The 21,307-nt window shown below is 38.9% G+C and overlaps 1 protein-coding gene across 2 annotated transcripts in view; it reads right to left on the minus strand.

The window, feature by feature from the left end:
* RAB11FIP3 (RAB11 family interacting protein 3) overlaps positions 1 to 21,307 on the minus strand; it is a 126,649-nt gene that overhangs the window by 82,241 nt on the left and 23,101 nt on the right. For both annotated transcript variants that reach the window (XM_053694602.1, XM_053694601.1), the window contains exons 2-3: positions 18,345 to 18,438; positions 9,018 to 9,109 (exon numbers count right to left, since the gene is read on the minus strand). In XM_053694602.1, the coding sequence (XP_053550577.1) occupies positions 9,018 to 9,109; positions 18,345 to 18,438 (186 nt within the window). The remainder of the gene's footprint in view (positions 1 to 9,017; positions 9,110 to 18,344; positions 18,439 to 21,307) is intronic.

The raw sequence follows: 21,307 nt of genomic DNA on the forward strand, positions 1-21,307 counted from the left end.
CGGTAGAGAGTATGGGGTAACCCCCACAAAGCTAGACTAACGCGTTTCGGCTAGAAGAGCCGTACTCATAGTCCCTCAACCAAAGAACACCATACCTACTGTGAAGCATGGGGGTGGCAACATCATGCTTTGGGGCTGTTTCTCTGCAAAGGGAACAGGACGACTGATCCGTGCACATGAAAGAATGAATGGGGCCATGGATCGTGAGATTTTGAGTGCAAACCTCCTTCCATCAGCAAGGGCATTGAAGATGAAACGTGGCTGGGTCTTTCAGCATGACAATGATCCCAAACATACCGCCCAGGCAATGAAGGAGTGGCTTCGTAAGAAGCATTTCAAGGTCCTGGAGTGGCCTAGCCAGTCTCCAGATCTCAACCCCATAGAAAACCTTTGGAGGGAGTTGAAAGTCTGTGTTGCCCAGCGACAGCCCCAAAACATCACTGCTCTAGAGGAGATCTGCATGCAGGAATGGGCCAACATACCAGCAACAGTGTGTGACAACCTTGTGAAGACTTACAGAAAACGTTTGACCACTGTCATTGCCAACAAAGGATATATAACAAAGTATTGAGATGAACTTTTGATATTGACCAAATACTTATTTTCCACCATAATTTGCAAATAAATTCTTTCCAAATCAGACGATGTGATTGTCTGGATTTGTTTCCACATTTTGTCTCTCATAGTTGAGGTATACCTATGATGCAAATTACAGGCCTCTCTCATCTTCTTAAGTGGGATAACTTGCACAATTGGTGGCTGACTAAATACTTTTTTGCCCCACTGTATATATATATAGTGATAACAATCAACCCCATATGTGGAAGAAAAAAACGCTTCACTCTCCGGTCTTTTCAGAAAAAAGTTTTAATCCATCTTCATAAGGCAATCAATAAAACATCCCATGTTTTATTGATTGCCTTATGAAGATGGATTAAAACTTTTTTTCTGAAAAGACCGGAGAGTGAAGCGTTTTTTCTTCCACATATGGGGTTGATTGTTATCACTACATCTCTTCCACGCAGCACCCCGGCGGATGCTGAAGTAACAGTGAGTGCACTTAAGTTGATACTTGTGTATATATATATATATATATATATATATATATATATATATATATATATATATATATATATATATATATATATAATATATATACCTTTATTAAAATTTTAATAAGCAAGGTATGTGGTTCCCCCCAACTCGATTGTAAAAAGAAGCGGTCATCCTCATCTTAATAAGAGCCTTTGGCTATAGTTATAAAGCTTTACATGGGCACATATGAGCTCCCATGAGCCTCTACACAATTAATTGCACATTTATTCACATCATGTGATCACTATTACCATTAGACACTAGATCTGGATTTGCACAGATCTTAGTGTGTTCAGTTTCACAAGATGAAATCCATCTGTGAAAAGAGTTGACCGCTGCAAGTGGCGGTGTTCTTCCACATTTGGATACTTACTAAATAAACAAATGCACGTTTAGTGATCACCTAGCTATAAAAATGTATATATATGGGTTTTATTTTAAAGAGGGGCTTCTTGGCTTTAAAACAAAGGGTCATGGGAGTCTCTAGGCCTTTTTGATCACCCGTTACAAACACTTGGATAACCCATTCCTATAAAATGTGTTGTTGTTTTTTTTTGGGGGGGGTTACATTTTCTCTCTATGTCTACACATGGAGACTTCACTTACATTCCTGGGTACCCTCCACTGAGGCCTAACCCCACTCCACCGCAAAATATGCTTAACTAACTCCGCAGGGGACTGCAATCATATCCAAAAGTGCATCCTCCACCAGGATGACGGCACGTTTGTTATCTGGACTATTGGCTATGGGGCTAATTTATCAAAGGTCTTGCGGACCTGAGCCGACAGTGCGGATCAGGTCCGCAAGACCTTGCTGAATGCGGAGAACAATACGCTCTCCGTATTCAGCATTGCACCAGCAGCAACGCCGCCCCCTGCAGGGAGGTGTCAATCAACCCAATCGGGTTGAATTCCAGCGATTCCTGTCCGCCTGCTCATAGCAGGCGGACAGGGTTATGGAGCAGTGGTCTTTAGACCGCTGCTTCGTAACTGCCGGGCCCACAAGCTCCGTTCGGTGCTTGATAAATGGGCCCCATTGTGTATGACAACCACGTGCTAATTGCAGTTAAGGGGTTGACATACATTGCACTGATTTCTTTTTCCATGATTATTTAAAACAAATGTTATGGGGTATTCAATTTGAAGTCCCTATAATTGATTTTACATACTATGCAATTCTAAAATTAAAATGATATATATGGCCCTTTAAATAGACACGTGTTGTCCATGAGCGGTCTACAATGTTCTATTTTGCTGCAGAGGCAAATATTTCAGTTTATTATTATTATCAGGTATCTGTAGAGCGTCAACAGATTCCACAGCGCTAAGTTTACAACTGTATGTCCGCCAATAGCTAATAACATTGCTTAAAATCTAAGAGGACTTCTGAATTATTTGGCAAAACTTTCCTCACAAGTGAATTTCACAAAGAGTCTGAACTGAAAGCGAATATTACTTTGCTAAGAGTGAAACCTCTTCTTCTCTAAACCGCAATACAGCTTTGTCTGCGCAAAACTTTTCAATTGAAGTTCTGCCGAATGATTCATGTTTATCGACTGAGGAAGTTGCACTTACACAATATTAAACAACACAAAATTCATTTAAAGGGGCACAGAAGTTAAAAATAAAAAATAAACATGATTTAGATAGAGTGTACAGTTTTAAAATCTCTACAACTTACCTCTGTTATAAAATGTACCTCATGCACTCGCTATCTGTTGTTGAGAGATCACTCCTTTGTGCACGTCTTGAGCACTGACTGTATAACAGTATCACAAATGTCACAAACAGCTGACATATAGTGCTCAAAATAAACTTATACAACATGCAACCAAGACATAAATTGCTTTAAAGGAACAATAGATGTGAAACATGTTACCTCTTATATATGGCATGCTTGATTCACATAAAGCATGCCATAAAAAAAACATCTTTCCAATATACTTCCATTATCAAAACATACACATTCTTTTTATATGCACACTTTCTGAGGTGGTGTCAGCTCCTACTGAGCATGTGCAAGAGTGCATAGTATAAATATATATATGTATTTTGTGATTGGCTGGTAGCTGTCACATGGTACAGGGGGAGGGAAAATTGGATTATCCAGAAAAACAGAATTTATGTTTACCTGATAAATTACTTTCTCCAACGGTGTGTCCGGTCCACGGCGTCATCCTTACTTGTGGGATATTCTCTTCCCCAACAGGAAATGGCAAAGAGCCCAGCAAAGCTGGTCACATGATCCCTCCTAGGCTCCGCCTACCCCAGTCATTCGACCGACGTTAAGGAGGAATATTTGCATAGGAGAAACCATATGATACCGTGGTGACTGTAGTTAAAGAAAATAAATTATCAGACCTGATTAAAAAACCAGGGCGGGCCGTGGACCGGACACACCGTTGGAGAAAGTAATTTATCAGGTAAACATAAATTCTGTTTTCTCCAACATAGGTGTGTCCGGTCCACGGCGTCATCCTTACTTGTGGGAACCAATACCAAAGCTTTAGGACACGGATGATGGGAGGGAGCAAATCAGGTCACCTAGATGGAAGGCACCACGGCTTGCAAAACCTTTCTCCCAAAAATAGCCTCAGAAGAAGCAAAAGTATCAAACTTGTAAAATTTGGTAAAAGTGTGCAGTGAAGACCAAGTCGCTGCCCTACATATCTGATCAACAGAAGCCTCGTTCTTGAAGGCCCATGTGGAAGCCACAGCCCTAGTGGAATGAGCTGTGATTCTTTCGGGAGGCTGCCGTCCGGCAGTCTCGTAAGCCAATCTGATGATGCTTTTAATCCAAAAAGAGAGAGAGGTAGAAGTTGCTTTTTGACCTCTCCTTTTACCGGAATAAACAACAAACAAGGAAGATGTTTGTCTAAAATCCTTTGTAGCATCTAAATAGAATTTTAGAGCGCGAACAACATCCAAATTGTGCAACAAACGTTCCTTCTTTGAAACTGGTTTCGGACACAGAGAAGGTACGATAATCTCCTGGTTAATGTTTTTGTTAGAAACAACTTTTGGAAGAAAACCAGGTTTAGTACGTAAAACCACCTTATCTGCATGGAACACCAGATAAGGAGGAGAACACTGCAGAGCAGATAATTCTGAAACTCTTCTAGCAGAAGAAATTGCAACCAAAAACAAAACTTTCCAAGATAATAACTTAATATCAACGGAATGTAAGGGTTCAAACGGAACCCCCTGAAGAACTGAAAGAACTAAGTTGAGACTCCAAGGAGGAGTCAAAGGTTTGTAAACAGGCTTGATTCTAACCAGAGCCTGAACAAAGGCTTGAACATCTGGCACAGCTGCCAGCTTTTTGTGAAGTAACACAGACAAGGCAGAAATCTGTCCCTTCAGGGAACTTGCAGATAATCCTTTTTCCAATCCTTCTTGAAGGAAGGATAGAATCTTAGGAATCTTAACCTTGTCCCAAGGGAATCCTTTAGATTCACACCAACAGATATATTTTTTCCAAATTTTGTGGTAAATCTTTCTAGTTACAGGCTTTCTGGCCTGAACAAGAGTATCGATAACAGAATCTGAGAACCCTCGCTTCGATAAGATCAAGCGTTCAATCTCCAGGCAGTCAGCTGGAGTGAGACCAGGTTCGGATGTTCGAACGGACCTTGAACAAGAAGGTCTCGTCTCAAAGGTAGCTTCCATGGTGGAGCCGATGACATATTCACCAGATCTGCATACCAAGTCCTGCGTGGCCACGCAGGAGCTATCAAGATCACCGACGCCCTTTCCTGATTGATCCTGGCTACCAGCCTAGGGATGAGAGGAAACGGCGGGAATACATAAGCTAGTTTGAAGGTCCAAGGTGCTACTAGTGCATCCACTAGAGCCGCCTTGGGATCCCTGGATCTGGACCCGTAGCAAGGAACTTTGAAGTTCTGACGAGAGGCCATCAGATCCATGTCTGGAATGCCCCACAGTTGAGTGACTTGGGCAAAGATTTCCGGATGGAGTTCCCACTCCCCCGGATGCAATGTCTGACGACTCAGAAAATCCGCTTCCCAATTTTCCACTCCTGGGATGTGGATAGCAGACAGGTGGCAGGAGTGAGACTCCGCCCATAGAATGATTTTGGTCACTTCTTCCATCGCCAGGGAACTCCTTGTTCCCCCCTGATGGTTGATGTACGCAACAGTTGTCATGTTGTCTGATTGAAACCGTATGAACTTGGCCCTCGCTAGCTGAGGCCAAGCCTTGAGAGCATTGAATATCGCTCTCAGTTCCAGAATATTTATCGGTAGAAGAGATTCTTCCCGAGACCAAAGACCCTGAGCTTTCAGGGATCCCCAGACCGCGCCCCAGCCCATCAGACTGGCGTCGGTCGTGACAATGACCCACTCTGGTCTGCGGAAGGTCATCCCTTGTGACAGGTTGTCCAGGGACAGCCACCAACGGAGTGAGTCTCTGGTCCTCTGATTTACTTGTATCCTCGGAGACAAGTTTGTATAGTCCCCATTCCACTGACTGAGCATGCACAGTTGTAATGGTCTTAGATGAATGCGCGCAAAAGGAACTATGTCCATTGCCGCTACCATCAAGCCTATCACTTCCATGCACTGCGCTATGGAAGGAAGAGGAACGGAATGAAGTATCCGACAAGAGTCTAGAAGTTTTGTTTTTCTGGCCTCTGTCAGAAAAATCCTCATTTCTAAAGAGTCTATTATTGTTCCCAAGAAGGGAACCCTTGTTGACGGAGATAGAGAACTCTTTTCCACGTTCACTTTCCATCCGTGAGATCTGAGAAAGGCCAGGACGATGTCCGTGTGAGCCTTTGCTTGAGGAAGGGACGACGCTTGAATCAGAATGTCGTCCAAGTAAGGTACTACAGCAATGCCCCTTGGTCTTAGCACAGCTAGAAGGGACCCTAGTACCTTTGTGAAAATCCTTGGAGCAGTGGCTAATCCGAAAGGAAGCGCCACGAACTGGTAATGCTTGTCCAGGAATGCGAACCTTAGGAACCGATGATGTTCCTTGTGGATAGGAATATGTAGATACGCATCCTTTAAATCCACCGTGGTCATGAATTGACCTTCCTGGATGGAAGGAAGAATTGTTCGAATGGTTTCCATTTTGAACGATGGAACCTTGAGAAACTTGTTTAAGATCTTGAGATCTAAGATTGGTCTGAACGTTCCCTCTTTTTTGGGAACTATGAACAGATTGGAGTAGAACCCCATCCCTTGTTCTCCTAATGGAACAGGATGAATCACTCCCATTTTTAACAGGTCTTCTACACAACGTAAGAATGCCTGTCTTTTTATGTGGTCTGAAGACAACTGAGACCTGTGGAACCTCCCCCTTGGGGGAAGCCCCTTGAATTCCAGAAGATAACCTTGGGAGACTATTTCTAGCGCCCAAGGATCCAGAACATCTCTTGCCCAAGCCTGAGCGAAGAGAGAGAGTCTGCCCCCCACCAGATCCGGTCCCGGATCGGGGGCCAACATTTCATGCTGTCTTGGTAGCAGTGGCAGGTTTTTTGGCCTGCTTTCCCTTGTTCCAGCCTTGCATTGGTCTCCAAGCTGGCTTGGCTTGAGAAGTATTACCCTCTTGCTTAGAGGACGTAGCACTTTGGGCTGGTCCGTTTCTACGAAAGGGACGAAAATTAGGTTTATTTTTGGCCTTGAAAGGCCGATCCTGAGGAAGGGCGTGGCCCTTACCCCCAGTGATATCAGAGATAATCTCTTTCAAGTCAGGGCCAAACAGCGTTTTCCCCTTGAAAGGAATGTTAAGTAGCTTGTTCTTGGAAGACGCATCAGCTGACCAAGATTTCAACCAAAGCGCTCTGCGCGCCACAATAGCAAACCCAGAATTCTTAGCCGCTAACCTAGCCAATTGCAAAGTGGCGTCTAGGGTGAAAGAATTAGCCAATTTGAGAGCATTGATTCTGTCCATAATCTCCTCATAAGGAGGAGAATCACTATCGACCGCCTTTACCAGCTCATCGAACCAGAAACACGCGGCTGTAGCGACAGGGACAATGCATGAAATTGGTTGTAGAAGGTAACCCTGCTGAACAAACATCTTTTTAAGTAAACCTTCTAATTTTTTATCCATAGGATCTTTGAAAGCACAACTATCTTCTATGGGTATAGTGGTGCGTTTGTTTAAAGTGGAAACCGCTCCCTCGACCTTGGGGACTGTCTGCCATAAGTCCTTTCTGGGGTCGACCATGGGAAACAATTTTTTAAATATGGGGGGAGGGACGAAAGGAATACCGGGCCTTTCCCATTCTTTATTTACAATGTCCGCCACCCGCTTGGGTATAGGAAAAGCTTCTGGGAGCCCCGGGACCTCTAGGAACTTGTCCATCTTACATAGTTTCTCTGGGATGACCAACTTGTCACAATCATCCAGAGTGGATAATACCTCCTTAAGCAGAATGCGGAGATGTTCCAACTTAAATTTAAACGTAATCACATCAGGTTCAGCTTGTTGAGAAATGTTCCCTGAATCAGTAATTTCTCCCTCAGACAAAACCTCCCTGGCCCCATCAGACTGGTTTAGGGGCCCTTCAGAACCATTATTATCAGCGTCGTCATGCTCTTCAGTATCTAAAACAGAGCAGTCGCGCTTACGCTGATAAGTGTGCATTTTGGCTAAAATGTTTTTGACAGAATTATCCATTACAGCCGTTAATTGTTGCATAGTAAGGAGTATTGGCGCGCTAGATGTACTAGGGGCCTCCTGAGTGGACAAGACTCGTGTAGACGAAGGAGGGAATGATGCAGTACCATGCTTACTCCCCTCACTTGAGGAATCATCTTGGGCATCATTGTCATTGTCACATAAATCACATTTAATTAAACACTAAAAAACTCTAAGCCATCTCCGTGGAGATGTTGCCTGTACAACGGCAAAGAGAATGACTGGGGTAGGCGGAGCCTAGGAGGGATCATGTGACCAGCTTTGCTGGGCTCTTTGCCATTTCCTGTTGGGGAAGAGAATATCCCACAAGTAAGGATGACGCCGTGGACCGGACACACCTATGTTGGAGAAATATTCTACTGCTCATTTCAAATTCAAAGTAAGTGCTATTGTATTGTCTTGTTATTGTGAATTTGTCATTTATATAAATCTACTGTATTTATTGCACATGTTTCCTTTTACTATTAATTTTACCTTTTAATTTCAGTCCTGGAAGGCTAATCTGGCTACTTTCAAGACCGCAGTGTTTGTTTAATTCTGCAGCGGGAGGGACTACGAACCAGAGGCCTGCCCTAATCACTTCCTAAACCGCGTGCTCCTGTTGATAGCTGTTTGCCCGACTTCTCAAAGCAGATATGTAGCGCACGTGCAGTACCTGCCTTTCACCCAGCACAACAATGTAAACAGCGGATGGTGATGTGTATGGCTTTGCAAACCACTGTACATGTTGTTGTGCTTGGGAAAAGGAAGGTACAATAAAATAATAATCCGGGCAGCTGGAGGAGCCTTCCAGAACTGAAATTATAGGCAGACGCTGACTATATAAAAAATAAAATATTCCACATGAAAGGACCATTAAATAAAGTAGATTTTAGTGCATAACAAAAAGACAATACAATATCATATGGTCTGAATTTCAAATTCAAATTTCTGACAAGTTTCAGTTACTTCCATTTCCCTGCCCCCTGAATCATGTGACAGCCATCGGCCAATCCCAAAAAAACATATGTATTTACTGTGCAGTCCTGCAAATGCGCAGTAAGAGCAGGTGCCTGAAAGCATGCATATACTTTTTTTTGTGCACATTTCGATAATGGACGTAAATTCAATTTTTTTTTTTTAGATTTCATACTCTATCTAAATCATGAAATGTTAATTTTGACTTTATAGTGTCCCTTTAACAGTCCCTTTAAAGCTCCTTCAAACCATTTCCCATGCAGAGCTGCTCCAGCTCCCCAGAGTGGGTCTCTTACCTCAAATTCTGCAATATCATCAAAATCCACAGAACAAGCCGGGGGCTCTTCCTCTGAGGGGTATCCCATATCATACAGCTGCATGTCCAGATCTACAGAGGGAGATAAACACAGAACAATCAGAAATTTTATTTTTGTTGCCAGAATTACAGGAACTGTTTGTAGCCCTGTTGTAAACACCTTGAGATTTTTATATAAAATGTTTCGTTATGAGTAATAAAAATTTGCAATATATTTTCATTGTTTATTTTGCCCCCTTTTCATGTACTTTAGCTCTGAAAATTGAGCAATCTCTCTAATTCGCAGAACTTAATATGCACCTGCTGATTTCTCAAGGCTACCTGTCGCTAAGTGACTTTATCAGATAACAACTGCAAAACAATGTACTTTATACTAATGTTATGATTATAACTAGCCTTGTTGTCTGCAGACTAAAGCTCTGATTGGCTCCTCTAAATAAGACAAATGGTGGGTGGAGTTTGGCTATTGAAAAATAACTGCAGTAAAAAAGGATGTTAATTTGATTTAAACACATTAAGACTTGGCTTATATGTTATTCTATAGTAACACAACAGAAATGTCTTGTAATTGCAAGGTGTTTACTGTCCCTTTAAAGGGACATTAAACACTAAATAAAGGCATACAAAGAAAAGATTAGTCTGAGAATAACATGTAGATGTATTTTTTTAAAGTTTCATTAGCTGTTTAAATGTTGGCAAAATAAGTGTAAGGTTTTAGTGTCTATAAAACAATGGGAGCTGCCATGTTGTAACCTTGGTTACCTTCTCTGCTGTGGCCAATTAGGGACAGTTATAAATAGGTCACTAGAGTGTGCAGCCAATGACTGTGTGGGATATAACAGTGTTCTGCACTTCCATTTCTAACAGGAATTGAAATCTCGCAATTTCATAATGGAATTACAGAAAAAGGGGACAAAATAAATAATGAAAGGTTTTTTTATATATACGATTTTTCATTTTATATCACTATCTCATAGTGTTTAATATCCCTTTAAAGCACTTGCACACTCCTGAGCATACCTCCTCTGTATGCTCTCATAGAAAGGGGGCTGTTTCAGCAAAGGATACCAAGAAAATGTGAGATGTATAGTTTATAATAGAAGTATATTGGAAGGTTTTTTTCTTTCTTCTTTTTTTCATTTACATGTCTAAATCGTTAACGTTTAATTTTGGCATCCATGCCCCTTTAAATTGCTAATTGTTGAACATAAAGGTTATGTTTCCAATCTATCAGATACCAAAAAAGTATATGGCAGTTCAGGTGACTTGGTTTCACTTTCAAAGCCATTCACATCTATTAGAAAATCTGCATTTTAAACGGATGAAACTATTTGAATTAGCAAACAATATAACCATAAATAAGCATAAACACATACTTCTATAAACCTGCATCATCTCAAGCCTTCCAGTGGGATTTATTTAAGCAAGTGTTTTCATAGCATTCACGTAAGCAAAATATACACTGCCAAAGAGAAATAAAACATGGTAGCTAATTAAAAGGACTTGACTGACTAGAACATGAAGATATTTTACCTCTAAATATCCTCAGAAGCTACATCCCACTGTAAAGGGACTTTAAGCAGCCAATCATGATGCTTGTCACAGGACTTACAAGAGAGCTTGCATCTAGCAGTTTAAGGAAGTTTACTATGAAATCTTACAAGATAATGGTGAAATCCCACAAGATTATGGTGTTTTACTTACTTATTTATATTATTTTTATTTGTTTATATTATATTTATAACACAGCACTGAATAACAGTTGAAATGTAAAATACATCTGGCTCCTGGGTTTGTCGAGCCCTGTATTAAATGTATAACAGATACATTGTAAAAAAACAAAAATAAAAAAATAGGCATTGATCACAAGTCTTCCTTCTCTCCGTTTACTGACAAGCGAGAGTGAGTGATAAACCCTGTTTTAATCTTATTATTGTGTGTAATACTGCCACCTATAGATTACTGCTGTGTCAACCAACATTTTACCACAAAAGCTTTTTTAAAAGCTAATCTGCTTTACGTTATTTGTAATAATGCCCCTATAGATTGCTGAATTCACCTACATTATACCTTAAAGAGCTTTTAAAAGCTAAACTTTTTTTTTATATTGCCACCTATAAATTTGTGATTTTACCTATATGTGAATAAACATTATATTAAATCACAGCTTTTTTAAGAGCTAACCTGTTTGATTTCTAATACTGCCCCCTATAGATTGGTGATCTACTAAACATGTATTTCACCTATAGATTACCTGCATAATATCTGAAAGACCAATTAATCAGTTCATTTTTGTGTGTGTAAATAATTTCTGTGAAACCTATTTTTAGATTTTTTTTTCCTACAGTAGTTTAGCTACAGGTTTCTGTGGAATAGAATACATCTTCTTACAGATTTGATACTTTGCGTCTAATTTTACAATAAATTCTGAATTCTGTAACTAAATTGCTAGTTGAAACTGACATCTGCTCAAAGCTCTTTTCATGCCTAAAAATGTCTGTTTAAACAGAAAAATAACACAAAAGCGATAAAAAAAATTCCCTGGTACTTAAGACAAATATGCAAAAGTACATTCCGGTCCTTAAAGGGACATTAAACACTTTGAGATGGTAATATAAAATGACAAATCATATATATTTAAAAAAAAAAGCTTTGCATTATACTTTCATTATTTATTTTGTCCCCTTTTCCTGTAATTCCATTCTGAAATTGTGAGCTTTTCCGTTCCTGTTAGAAATGGAAGTGCAGAACACTGTTATATTCCCCACAGCCATTGGCTGCACACTCTAGTGACCTATTTATAACTGTCCCTAATTGGCCACAGCAGAGAAGGTAACCTAAGTTACAACATGGCAGCTCCCATTGTTTTATCAACACTAAAACTTTACACTTATTTTGACAATATTTAACCCAATGAAACTTCAACAAATGCATCTACAAGTTATTCTCAGACTAATCTTTTCTTTGACTGCATCATTATGTCTAACATTTATTTAGTGTTTAATGTCCCTTTAAGGGGTTAAAACAAGAAAACAAAGTATATATTAATATTATCAGCATGTTTAAAAGCTTTAACACTAGGGACAAAAAGAGCAGTGCAAACAGCTAAGGTGTACACTCATAACAAGACAAAATAGTTTTCTAAGAGGCCAAAAATGTAGAATTTGAAAAAAAATAAATCAAATCATCTTGAGGTAAAATAACTGCTGGAAAAGATATACTGTTAAACCATCCCTATATGCGAGGTATAGGGGGGGTGTCGCACAACACAGTGCATTTGAAAACCTTGTAATAAGTGTGTTATTAGGGAATTCTAATAGCATGACTTCGAATTTGAAAACTGCAAAAAACATGCATGTTGCTTTGTATTGTGTGATGTTTCTTTACATCAGGAATTGGATCAGAGTTGTTAAAGTGATGGTAAAATCTCCCCTTTTATTAAAACAGATCCAGAGATAATTTAGATGGAGTTTAATTCCTCAGTTGTAATGAAAATGCGCTATAACTTATTTTTTAATACAGATATGAAATTTGAAACACCTGTGCGCCACAACCCACTTCTAAAGTCAATTGTTCTGTGAGCTAACGGTTTGAATTATTCTCCAATCAATGCTCTAGCTACAACAAAAGGTGCCCAAAGGGGAGAGCGCTGATTGGACAACAGTTCAAACCGTTAGCTCAGAGAAAAATGTACTTTTGAAGTGGGCAGTGGAGAACGGGGTATTTAAATTTTATATCTATATTACAAAGTAAGTTATAGCTAGGGTGACCAACCATATTGCCACATTAAAAAGGGACACATGTGAAAAATACATATGTCAGGGTTCTTATACAAAACATTTCTTTAAACAGCCCTGACATATGTATTTTATCACTAACATTCCAGATCTGTTTTTATAAAGGGGTGATTTTCCCATCACTTTGTATCACTTTCAAATGATGCCGCACATGAGTATTATGTTTGTTTAAAGGGACACTGAACCCAAATTTTGTCTTTCGTGAGTCAGATAGAGCATGCAATTTTAAGCAACTTTCTAATTTACTCCTATTATCAATTTTTCTTCGTTCTCTTGCTATCTTTATTTGAAAAAGAAGGCATCTAAGCTATTTTTTTGGTTCAGTACCCCGGACAGCCCTTGTTTATTGGTGGGTGAACTTATCCACCAATCAGCAAGAACAACTCAGGTTGTTCACCAAAAATGGGCCGGCATCTAAACTTATATTCTTGCTTTTCAAATAAGAGAATGAAGAAAATTTGATAATAGGAGTAAATTAGAAAGTTGCTTAAAATTACTGCTCTATCTGAATCATTAAAGAAAAAATTTGGGTTCAGTGTCCCTTTAAATTCAAAAAGAAAAGGACCTACCAACATTTGTTTCATTTAGTTACAAGGCAGGGGTTTTGTATACAGATTATAGATAATGACAGATTATGCATTTACTGTCACACCCTAGAATAATATAACAAATACACGGTATTTGTCAGTACAAATAACATAATGACAAGTCAGTGTCATTAATATGATTTAGCCTGGGAGGGGCGATTGATGACATTAATATGTCATTTTACTCCTGGCGGGATCACTTTAACCCTATGGCTCCCAAAGAGAAGGAATGCCTTACAGACTGCTTTCAAATTATTTATTGATAGATGGATGGATAGATGGATAGATGGATAGATGGATAGATGGATAGATGGATAGATGGATAGATGGATAGATGGATAGATGGATAGATGGATAGATGGATAGATACACATTCTTATAAAAGAAATAAAAATGGCATTTATTCCTCCTTATGTGTAATTATTTTTATTTTATTCTTATTTTCCCTTTTGTTTTTACTTATATGTTAATATTACTTCACTGTTACCTGAAACAACTATCACTCGTTTTTGAGTGACTGGTTAACTGTTATCACTCATTACAAATTTAATAAAAAAAATGTATTAAACTTAAAATGACCTTTATGACGCTGGGTTAAATACAAATTAAAATTTGTGTATAAAGGCTGAAGCCCATTCAGTAGATTCTATAATTGTGCCCCTGCAAAATGCTATATAGGTATTGCTTAATATGGGCAGGAGCTCATTTATATTTGGGTGACAAGATGAGAATTCTCAAGATACACTTCAAGGGGTTTGTTTCTGGGCTACTAAACAATAAAATATTTGCTAACAAAATGTGGTCAAATACTTTTAAAATATTTATTTTATATGCACACATTTTTTAACACATTCATAATTTGCCCATATATACTATGCATAAATGAAAATATGATTTTACTGTCCCTATAATAATATTTTTTACAAAAGCACTGCTACAGCAGTGACCCTTTAGTGCATTATTTGCTAGAAGGTTGTAAAAAGTCTAAATAGAATTATATGGCAATAAAGGGTATTAAAGGGGCATTAATGTCATTATTTTTATATATGCAAAGTGTATATCATCAATCACTGCATTGCAAGGCAATGTTTTAAAAACAGTAAACCACTTGATACCCTAATGAAGATGTTTATATTAACTACCTTGACTGCGACCAATTACTGTGCAGTATTTAGTCACGTCAGCAATCTGCAACATCACTCTATGGAGTATGGGACAAGCTATGGGCTAGATTACAAGTGGTACGTTATTTAGTGTTCCTGCTAGTGTTCCTGCTATAGGCCTGAAACATTGTAGTTTTTCTGTGGACCCTATGTGAAATAATAAAGGTCTATTTTAAAAGTTTTTGGTGGCTGGAACAACCTTTTGTTTGTTTGGAGTATCAGTGGGACGTGGCAGGTCCTGGGTTCCGTGCCCCACAAGCCAATGGTACTAATGTGCTGTTTTCCAAACTACCTGTGAAGACCGAAAATGAACTGCGCTAGAAGTTAACTTATTGCACACGTCGCGTAGAACTCGCATTACAAGTTGAACTTAAGATATCGTCCATAGACTTCAATGGAGCGTGCAAACTGAAAAAAGCACCTATACTCATATGCTAACCCTAACTGAACTATTAATCTATACATACACACATATATATATTAAAGCTGCAGAAAAAAAATAAATGTCCGATTAATTGATTATGAAAATAATCGTTAGTTGCAGCCCTAATATTATATATATATATATATATATATATATATATATATATATGTTAGAGCCTTTTTGTTTGTCACCTTATTACATATATCTTTGAGCCATTATAACTTTTCATACATTTTTTTATTAAATATTTTTTATCGATAGTATAACTGTACTTTTAAATATGTATATGTTGTTTTTTTCTGCAACTTTTATTAACTTACTACCCTTTACACAAGTTCTTCAGTCGCGCTAACCAGACGAGTGCAAATCGTGATTGCGCTTGAGCAAAACACGTTTACTATCAACTTGTAACAAGTGCGCTATTTCCGTTGCAGTCAAAAAGACAGGGGAGGAGAAATATCGCTCAAGTGCAAATGTTAGCGCAACACCTCTTCAGTTACGCCGACACCACGAGTGCAAATCGCAATTGCGCTTGAGCAAAACATGTTTACTTTCAACTTGTAATACATGCATTATTTCCGTCGCACTCAAAACGCCGGCAAAAAACTAACAATATTGCTCAAGTGCAAAAGTTAGCACAACACGACTCTAAATGTTTAGAGGTCATTTACAGCAATAGCAAGCAATATGGAAAAAGGGGTTTTTATTACAATGTTTGTTTTCATTAGTTAAATTAATTCATGAGAGAATACATTTCAAGTTTAAAAGAGCAATGAAAGTAAAAAAAAAAAAACTTTCATGGATCAGATAGACCATGCAATTTTAAAGGGGCAGTAAACTTAATGAATGTAGCTCGCTCCCGCTCTGGTCTAGTAGCAGGACCGAGCTACATTCATTTTAATGGAGTGACCGGGCACACTGACTAGACAGTGTTGGCACGATGCTCAGTAGAGCAAGGAGCGGCGTTCTGGTAAAATGAACTTTTACATAAAATTTTCTGCAATACTTTAATGTATACATCTGCCGGTAAGTTAATGTTATATAATTCTGCACTATGTTATATAACATTAGTTTGTAAGTTTACTGCCCCTTTAAGAGACTTAAGTTTACTTCTGTTATCATATTTGCTTCCTTCTTTTAGTATCCTCTGTTCAAAAGCATACCCAAGTAGGCTCAGAGACAGCAATGCACTATTAGGAGCTAGCTGCCGATTGGTGGCTGCACATATTTGCCTCTTGTCGTTGGCTCACCAGAGGTTCCACTAGCTCCCAGTAGTGTGCATTGTTGCTCTTTGCAGAGGTTAAACTCCAAGTTAAATGGAAGCAAATGTGCAATAATAAAATGCTCAAACACTATGTCCCTTTAACAGGTCACATATATCAATACACAGTATATAAACAGCCAGCCATCTGGTATTATAATAAAACAGGTGTGTGTAAACCATAGTATCACCACAAATACCTGGCCTGCCTGACGTAACAACGCCTGGCTACCTAGTCTAATGAATCAGCTACTCAAAGCCATAAATAGGTCTTTGTTCCAGCACTAGTGGGTCAATCAGTTCAATCACCCTTTGTTCAAGCAAAGATTTCATTAAAGTACTAGAGTGTGCTGCTAAATGGGTCATATATCATCATGGGGATAACAAAAGTCTCACAATGTCACATGAAAGACCACTTTGTTTTTAGGGTAGGCAACATTTTATACATTATACATATATCGTTACATATTTAAATGATACAAGATAGATCATAGTGTAGCACATATTAAGAAATCAGATTCCCCCCCCAACAGAAAACAGAGTTAAAGTGAATGTAAATTTTGATGCTAAAGTGCCCGGTTTTACATTTCACTCGTGTTGTGAAAAAAAAAACTTACCTTTTAATCTTGACAGCAGCTCCAGCTTCCTCCGGTCGTCGCAAGCCATTTCTGATGTCAGAAATGATGGATAGGTCATCCTCCAATCACGGCTTCCCCCCCGGGGGAATCAGTGTCTGATTCAACACCGTGATTGGAGGAAGCCGGATTCCTCATTTAGGACCCAGGAAGAGGCTTTGCGAAGGGTGGAGGAAGCTGGAGCTGCCGTCAAGATTAAAAGGTAAGTTTTTTTTCACAACAGGAGTGAAATGTAAATTTTGATGAATAAAAGTGCCCCTGTTTTTAATCGAATTTTTAAAAACCGGGCACTTTAGCATCAAAATTTACATTCACTTTAAGGCTGTGACACACTGCAAGCAGAGCGGAGCGCAGCGTGTAGATGCGGCTGTGCGCACTCAGTGTGTCCTGCCTTTTCATCTCTAAGCACTCTGCCGTGTCAGGTCACGTAGCTGAGCGCTCAGAGATGAAATATTTGAACTTCAGAAGCGATGTGATGCGGTGCGAAGCAGCTGCTTCGCCTCGCGCCGCATCGCTTTCAGTGTGTCACAGCATTTAAAGTTTCCACTGAAACAGGAATTCTGGGTAATGATACGCAAATGAGCTTCACAATACCTGAATGTTTTACTTCTTAAAACACAAACTACTATTTAAAATGGATTTCCGAAACCATATGGTAGGGTATTGTGAAGGTCATCTTCATATCCTTATCCATCATCTATTTCTCCAGTGGAAACACAGCTGAGATTTTGTGTGTGTGTGTGTGTGTGTGTGTGGTGAGGGGGTAGTCTAAATTTGTTTAGATGTGATACACAATAAGAATTTACTGCCTTATTTCTTTAGCTCAATGGGCAATCCGTCAAATACTCAATGTATTCAGTGACTTCTTAAAAGTTCAACACATAGAGAAACTCATGCATCTACACACAGATTAACCCCTTCACGCCGTTTCCATGCCGTCCTATCAGCACTAAGCTTTAATGCCGGACGGAACATCCTACCTTTTATGGCGTCTTGCAGCCTCCCCATTGACGCAAGCTAAAGATGGACGGGGTGGGCATGCCAAGCAGCATATGCAGTCCCCCATGATCCGATTGTGGCCTTGAAATAACGTTATCGCATGGACGATCGCATGATTTCATTTTTATAGCAAGTGTTTACATCTGAACTTTGTTCAGATCTAAGCACTTGCACCCTGGCATGAAGGGGTTAATGGGTTCTGCTGAACACCTTGATTTGCTAATACGCAAGTATCCATTTGAGTTTGGGGCTTGCGAAAATACAGGTTGTTTAGAGTGATTTGTTTTTTCTAAACAAAACAAGAAAATATATTGCTATATAGACACTTTCAATAACCAATCATTTATCAAAATGAAGGGACAAAAACATTAATGTCCACATAGAAACCTTTAACTGGGCCGATAACATTTTTAAATGTTCTGGCTAAGTCACGTCACTTACCTTCATTCTGTATTTCTGAAATTCCACGATAAAAATCCCGGAAATTTATAACGCCCAGACCTGCAGGATCCAAGTAACTGGTGAGATATTTCACCTGTTGGTAGCAATCAAACAAAAAAACAAGATATAAGTTGGTATGGCATATACTGGTACATATACAGACACGTAGCAACTTAAAGTGATAGTACATTTAACATATGCTCAAACCCTTTCCGGAATCTCATTTTTTATATGTATCTTCATTAATCAATTTTATCTGCAGATGCGCTAAAGCAATATTTTTGCTCTGTTATAACCATATACCCCCCTCCTGCCATCAAAACTATGTTTTTTCATGAGGTGACGTTTTCACCTCTAATCCAATAAGCATTCTTGCCATATGGCACAGTTACATACAATATATATATATATATATATATATATATATATAAATACACAGAGCGGGATGGTCTATCATTTTCACTGTTGGGAGCGTACATTGTTGTTGACAGCGTGGGGAACCGCTTTCTATATCACTACACTTCTGAAACAGAGAAATGGGAAATTGGGCGGAGGATTCAATGAACCCACAGAATAAAAAAAATTAGATTTGTGAATATTTATGTAAGAAAAATGCTAAATAAAAATAAATAATACATTAGGATTAACTATAATTTACACTCTCTTTGACCTCTAGACATTTAGTAATAATTACTATGCAATTTAATTCGTGAAAAAAAATACTGAATATGCTCCCATAAATATATTTGAAATAAAGATTGTTAAAAGAGACATTAAACACTTTGAAATTGTAAAAATTATATTGGCTAGTTAGGTGCACTAAAAACAAATTGCAATATACTTTCATTATTTTCCTGTTAGTTAACTCTGAAAATCTCCTGCTCAAATTGTAAGTGCACGGTGCAGATTTCACAAGCTGCTATACTTGTATATAACCTTGGTTTTCCCCTTTAAAGGGACAGTCAACACTTACTTTAACATGTTTTTATATTGAAAATAACAAAACGGAGGTCCGCCTACACTATACCCCTCCTGCCTTGCCGCCTTGCTTCTGTCCTAATCAGCGGCGCTAACTACTCTAATACCCGGTAAATATGGATGCCGGACTCCCCCCACCATTACGTAGCTGCCTTCTTCTTCAACTGATAAGCAAATCAGAATCCAGGCATCGGACAGAAATTGCAAGCGCGTGCAATTTCAGTCCGAGGACTGGATTCTGATTTGCTTATCAGTTGAAGAAGAAGGCAGCTACGTAATGGTGGGGGGAGTCCGGCATCCATATTTACCGGGTATTAGAGTAGTTAGCGCCGCTGATTAGGACAGAAGCAAGGCGGCAAGGCAGGAGGGGTATAGTGTAGGCGGACCTCCGTTTTGTTATTTTCAATATAAAAACATGTTAAAGTAAGTGTTGACTGTCCCTTTAACATAATCCACCAAGCATAAAGTATTCAGACTAAAAACAAGTATGTGCAATCCACAGACTACGGTGTAAATTGAAAGTTATATTTGTTTACACAGAGTATAACAAACCACTATTTAAATCCTCTTTAGGAAATGACACAGTCAATAGAAAAATTTGGGAACAAAAAAAACAGTCTGGATATTGTAGATTCACTTTCCCACTGGTGCTTGATCGCTCCACATTATTGTCAGCTTTGGAACAAGCTTTACAAACACACAACATCTGTAAAACACAAATAGGGGCGCCGCAAAGCATATCACGTATTGAAGACCACCAAACAAATGGTGTCTGTGCTTATGGTGTCTATGCATATGCTGAACCCTGCGAGTTGTCTAGCAGCCAAAAACCATTCTTCAATACTAATATTTTATTTAAAAAGATATACCGTATATACTTGAGTATAAGCCGACTCGAGTATAAGCCGAGACCCCTAATTTTACCCAAAAAAACTGGAAAAGATATTGACTCGAGTATAAGCCGAGGCTGGGAAATGCAGCAGCTCACGGTAAATTTAAAAAATAAAAATACAGGTAGATAACAATAAAATTGCTTTAATTGAGGCATGTGGAAAAGAGGGTCAACAAAAACAATATATTATCAGTATATTCAACAAAAACAATATATAACATTAAAGCATTAACAATAACTTTAAATGTACAAAAACCTTAACTCAATAAGCAACCAAGCTAAAACACAAGCATCAAAATCCTTCAAAACTGGATTCCTCCTCCTCATCTGTATGTCCAAACAGAGCTTCAGCAGGCTCCTTACCTCTATCGCGTTTAAGCTGTACTGCGCCTTCTGTGAATGGCGATCCCGGAAGCACCGAAGCCTCGGCCGCGCGCAAGTCCTCTGTAAGTTTTTTTTTTGTTCACTGGAGTATAAGCCGAAGTGGATTTTTCAGCCCAAAAAGTGGGCTGAAAAATTCGGCTTATACTCAAGTATATACGGTATATCCAAAATATACAAAAAGCCTATTAGTTTGCAATGCTTAATAACTACGCGTTTCTTGGCCTCCGTAAAGGACATATTAAAAAGCTACAACCTAGCCATGCTTATTGCCTAGGCTTAGAGTCACAAAAAATACTTATAATAGTATTTCTAGCATGTTTAGTTCTTAAATCCCTTTAAATCTACACACACCCTAATCGTGTTTGTTAAAATATGCAGTCTGAAAAGCTGCTACTTAATGCCAAAGAGGTGGTTAGAGGCATTATTTTATTCACATTATTTTTCCACTAAACAGGTCCTGCCCCAACACACAATTTGGCAGCTCTGTAGGACAAAGGGCTTGTGGTCTCACACTTGCTTAGCCGGTCTGCATTAATCTGCCGGCAGACTTGCAGAGCATCGCACTGGTAAGCCTTGACTTCCGTAAAGACCTACTGAGCTGTTAATTATCATCCTCATGGATAAAATCAGCTTCATATTAGCTTAGATTTATATAATCTGCAGGGGTAATTTGAGTTTCGATTTTTCCTTTTCTTTTACACAAAAAACA

Source organism: Bombina bombina, chromosome 11 (genome assembly GCF_027579735.1).
Source record: "Bombina bombina isolate aBomBom1 chromosome 11, aBomBom1.pri, whole genome shotgun sequence".
Classification (NCBI taxonomy): Eukaryota; Metazoa; Chordata; class Amphibia; order Anura; family Bombinatoridae; genus Bombina; species Bombina bombina.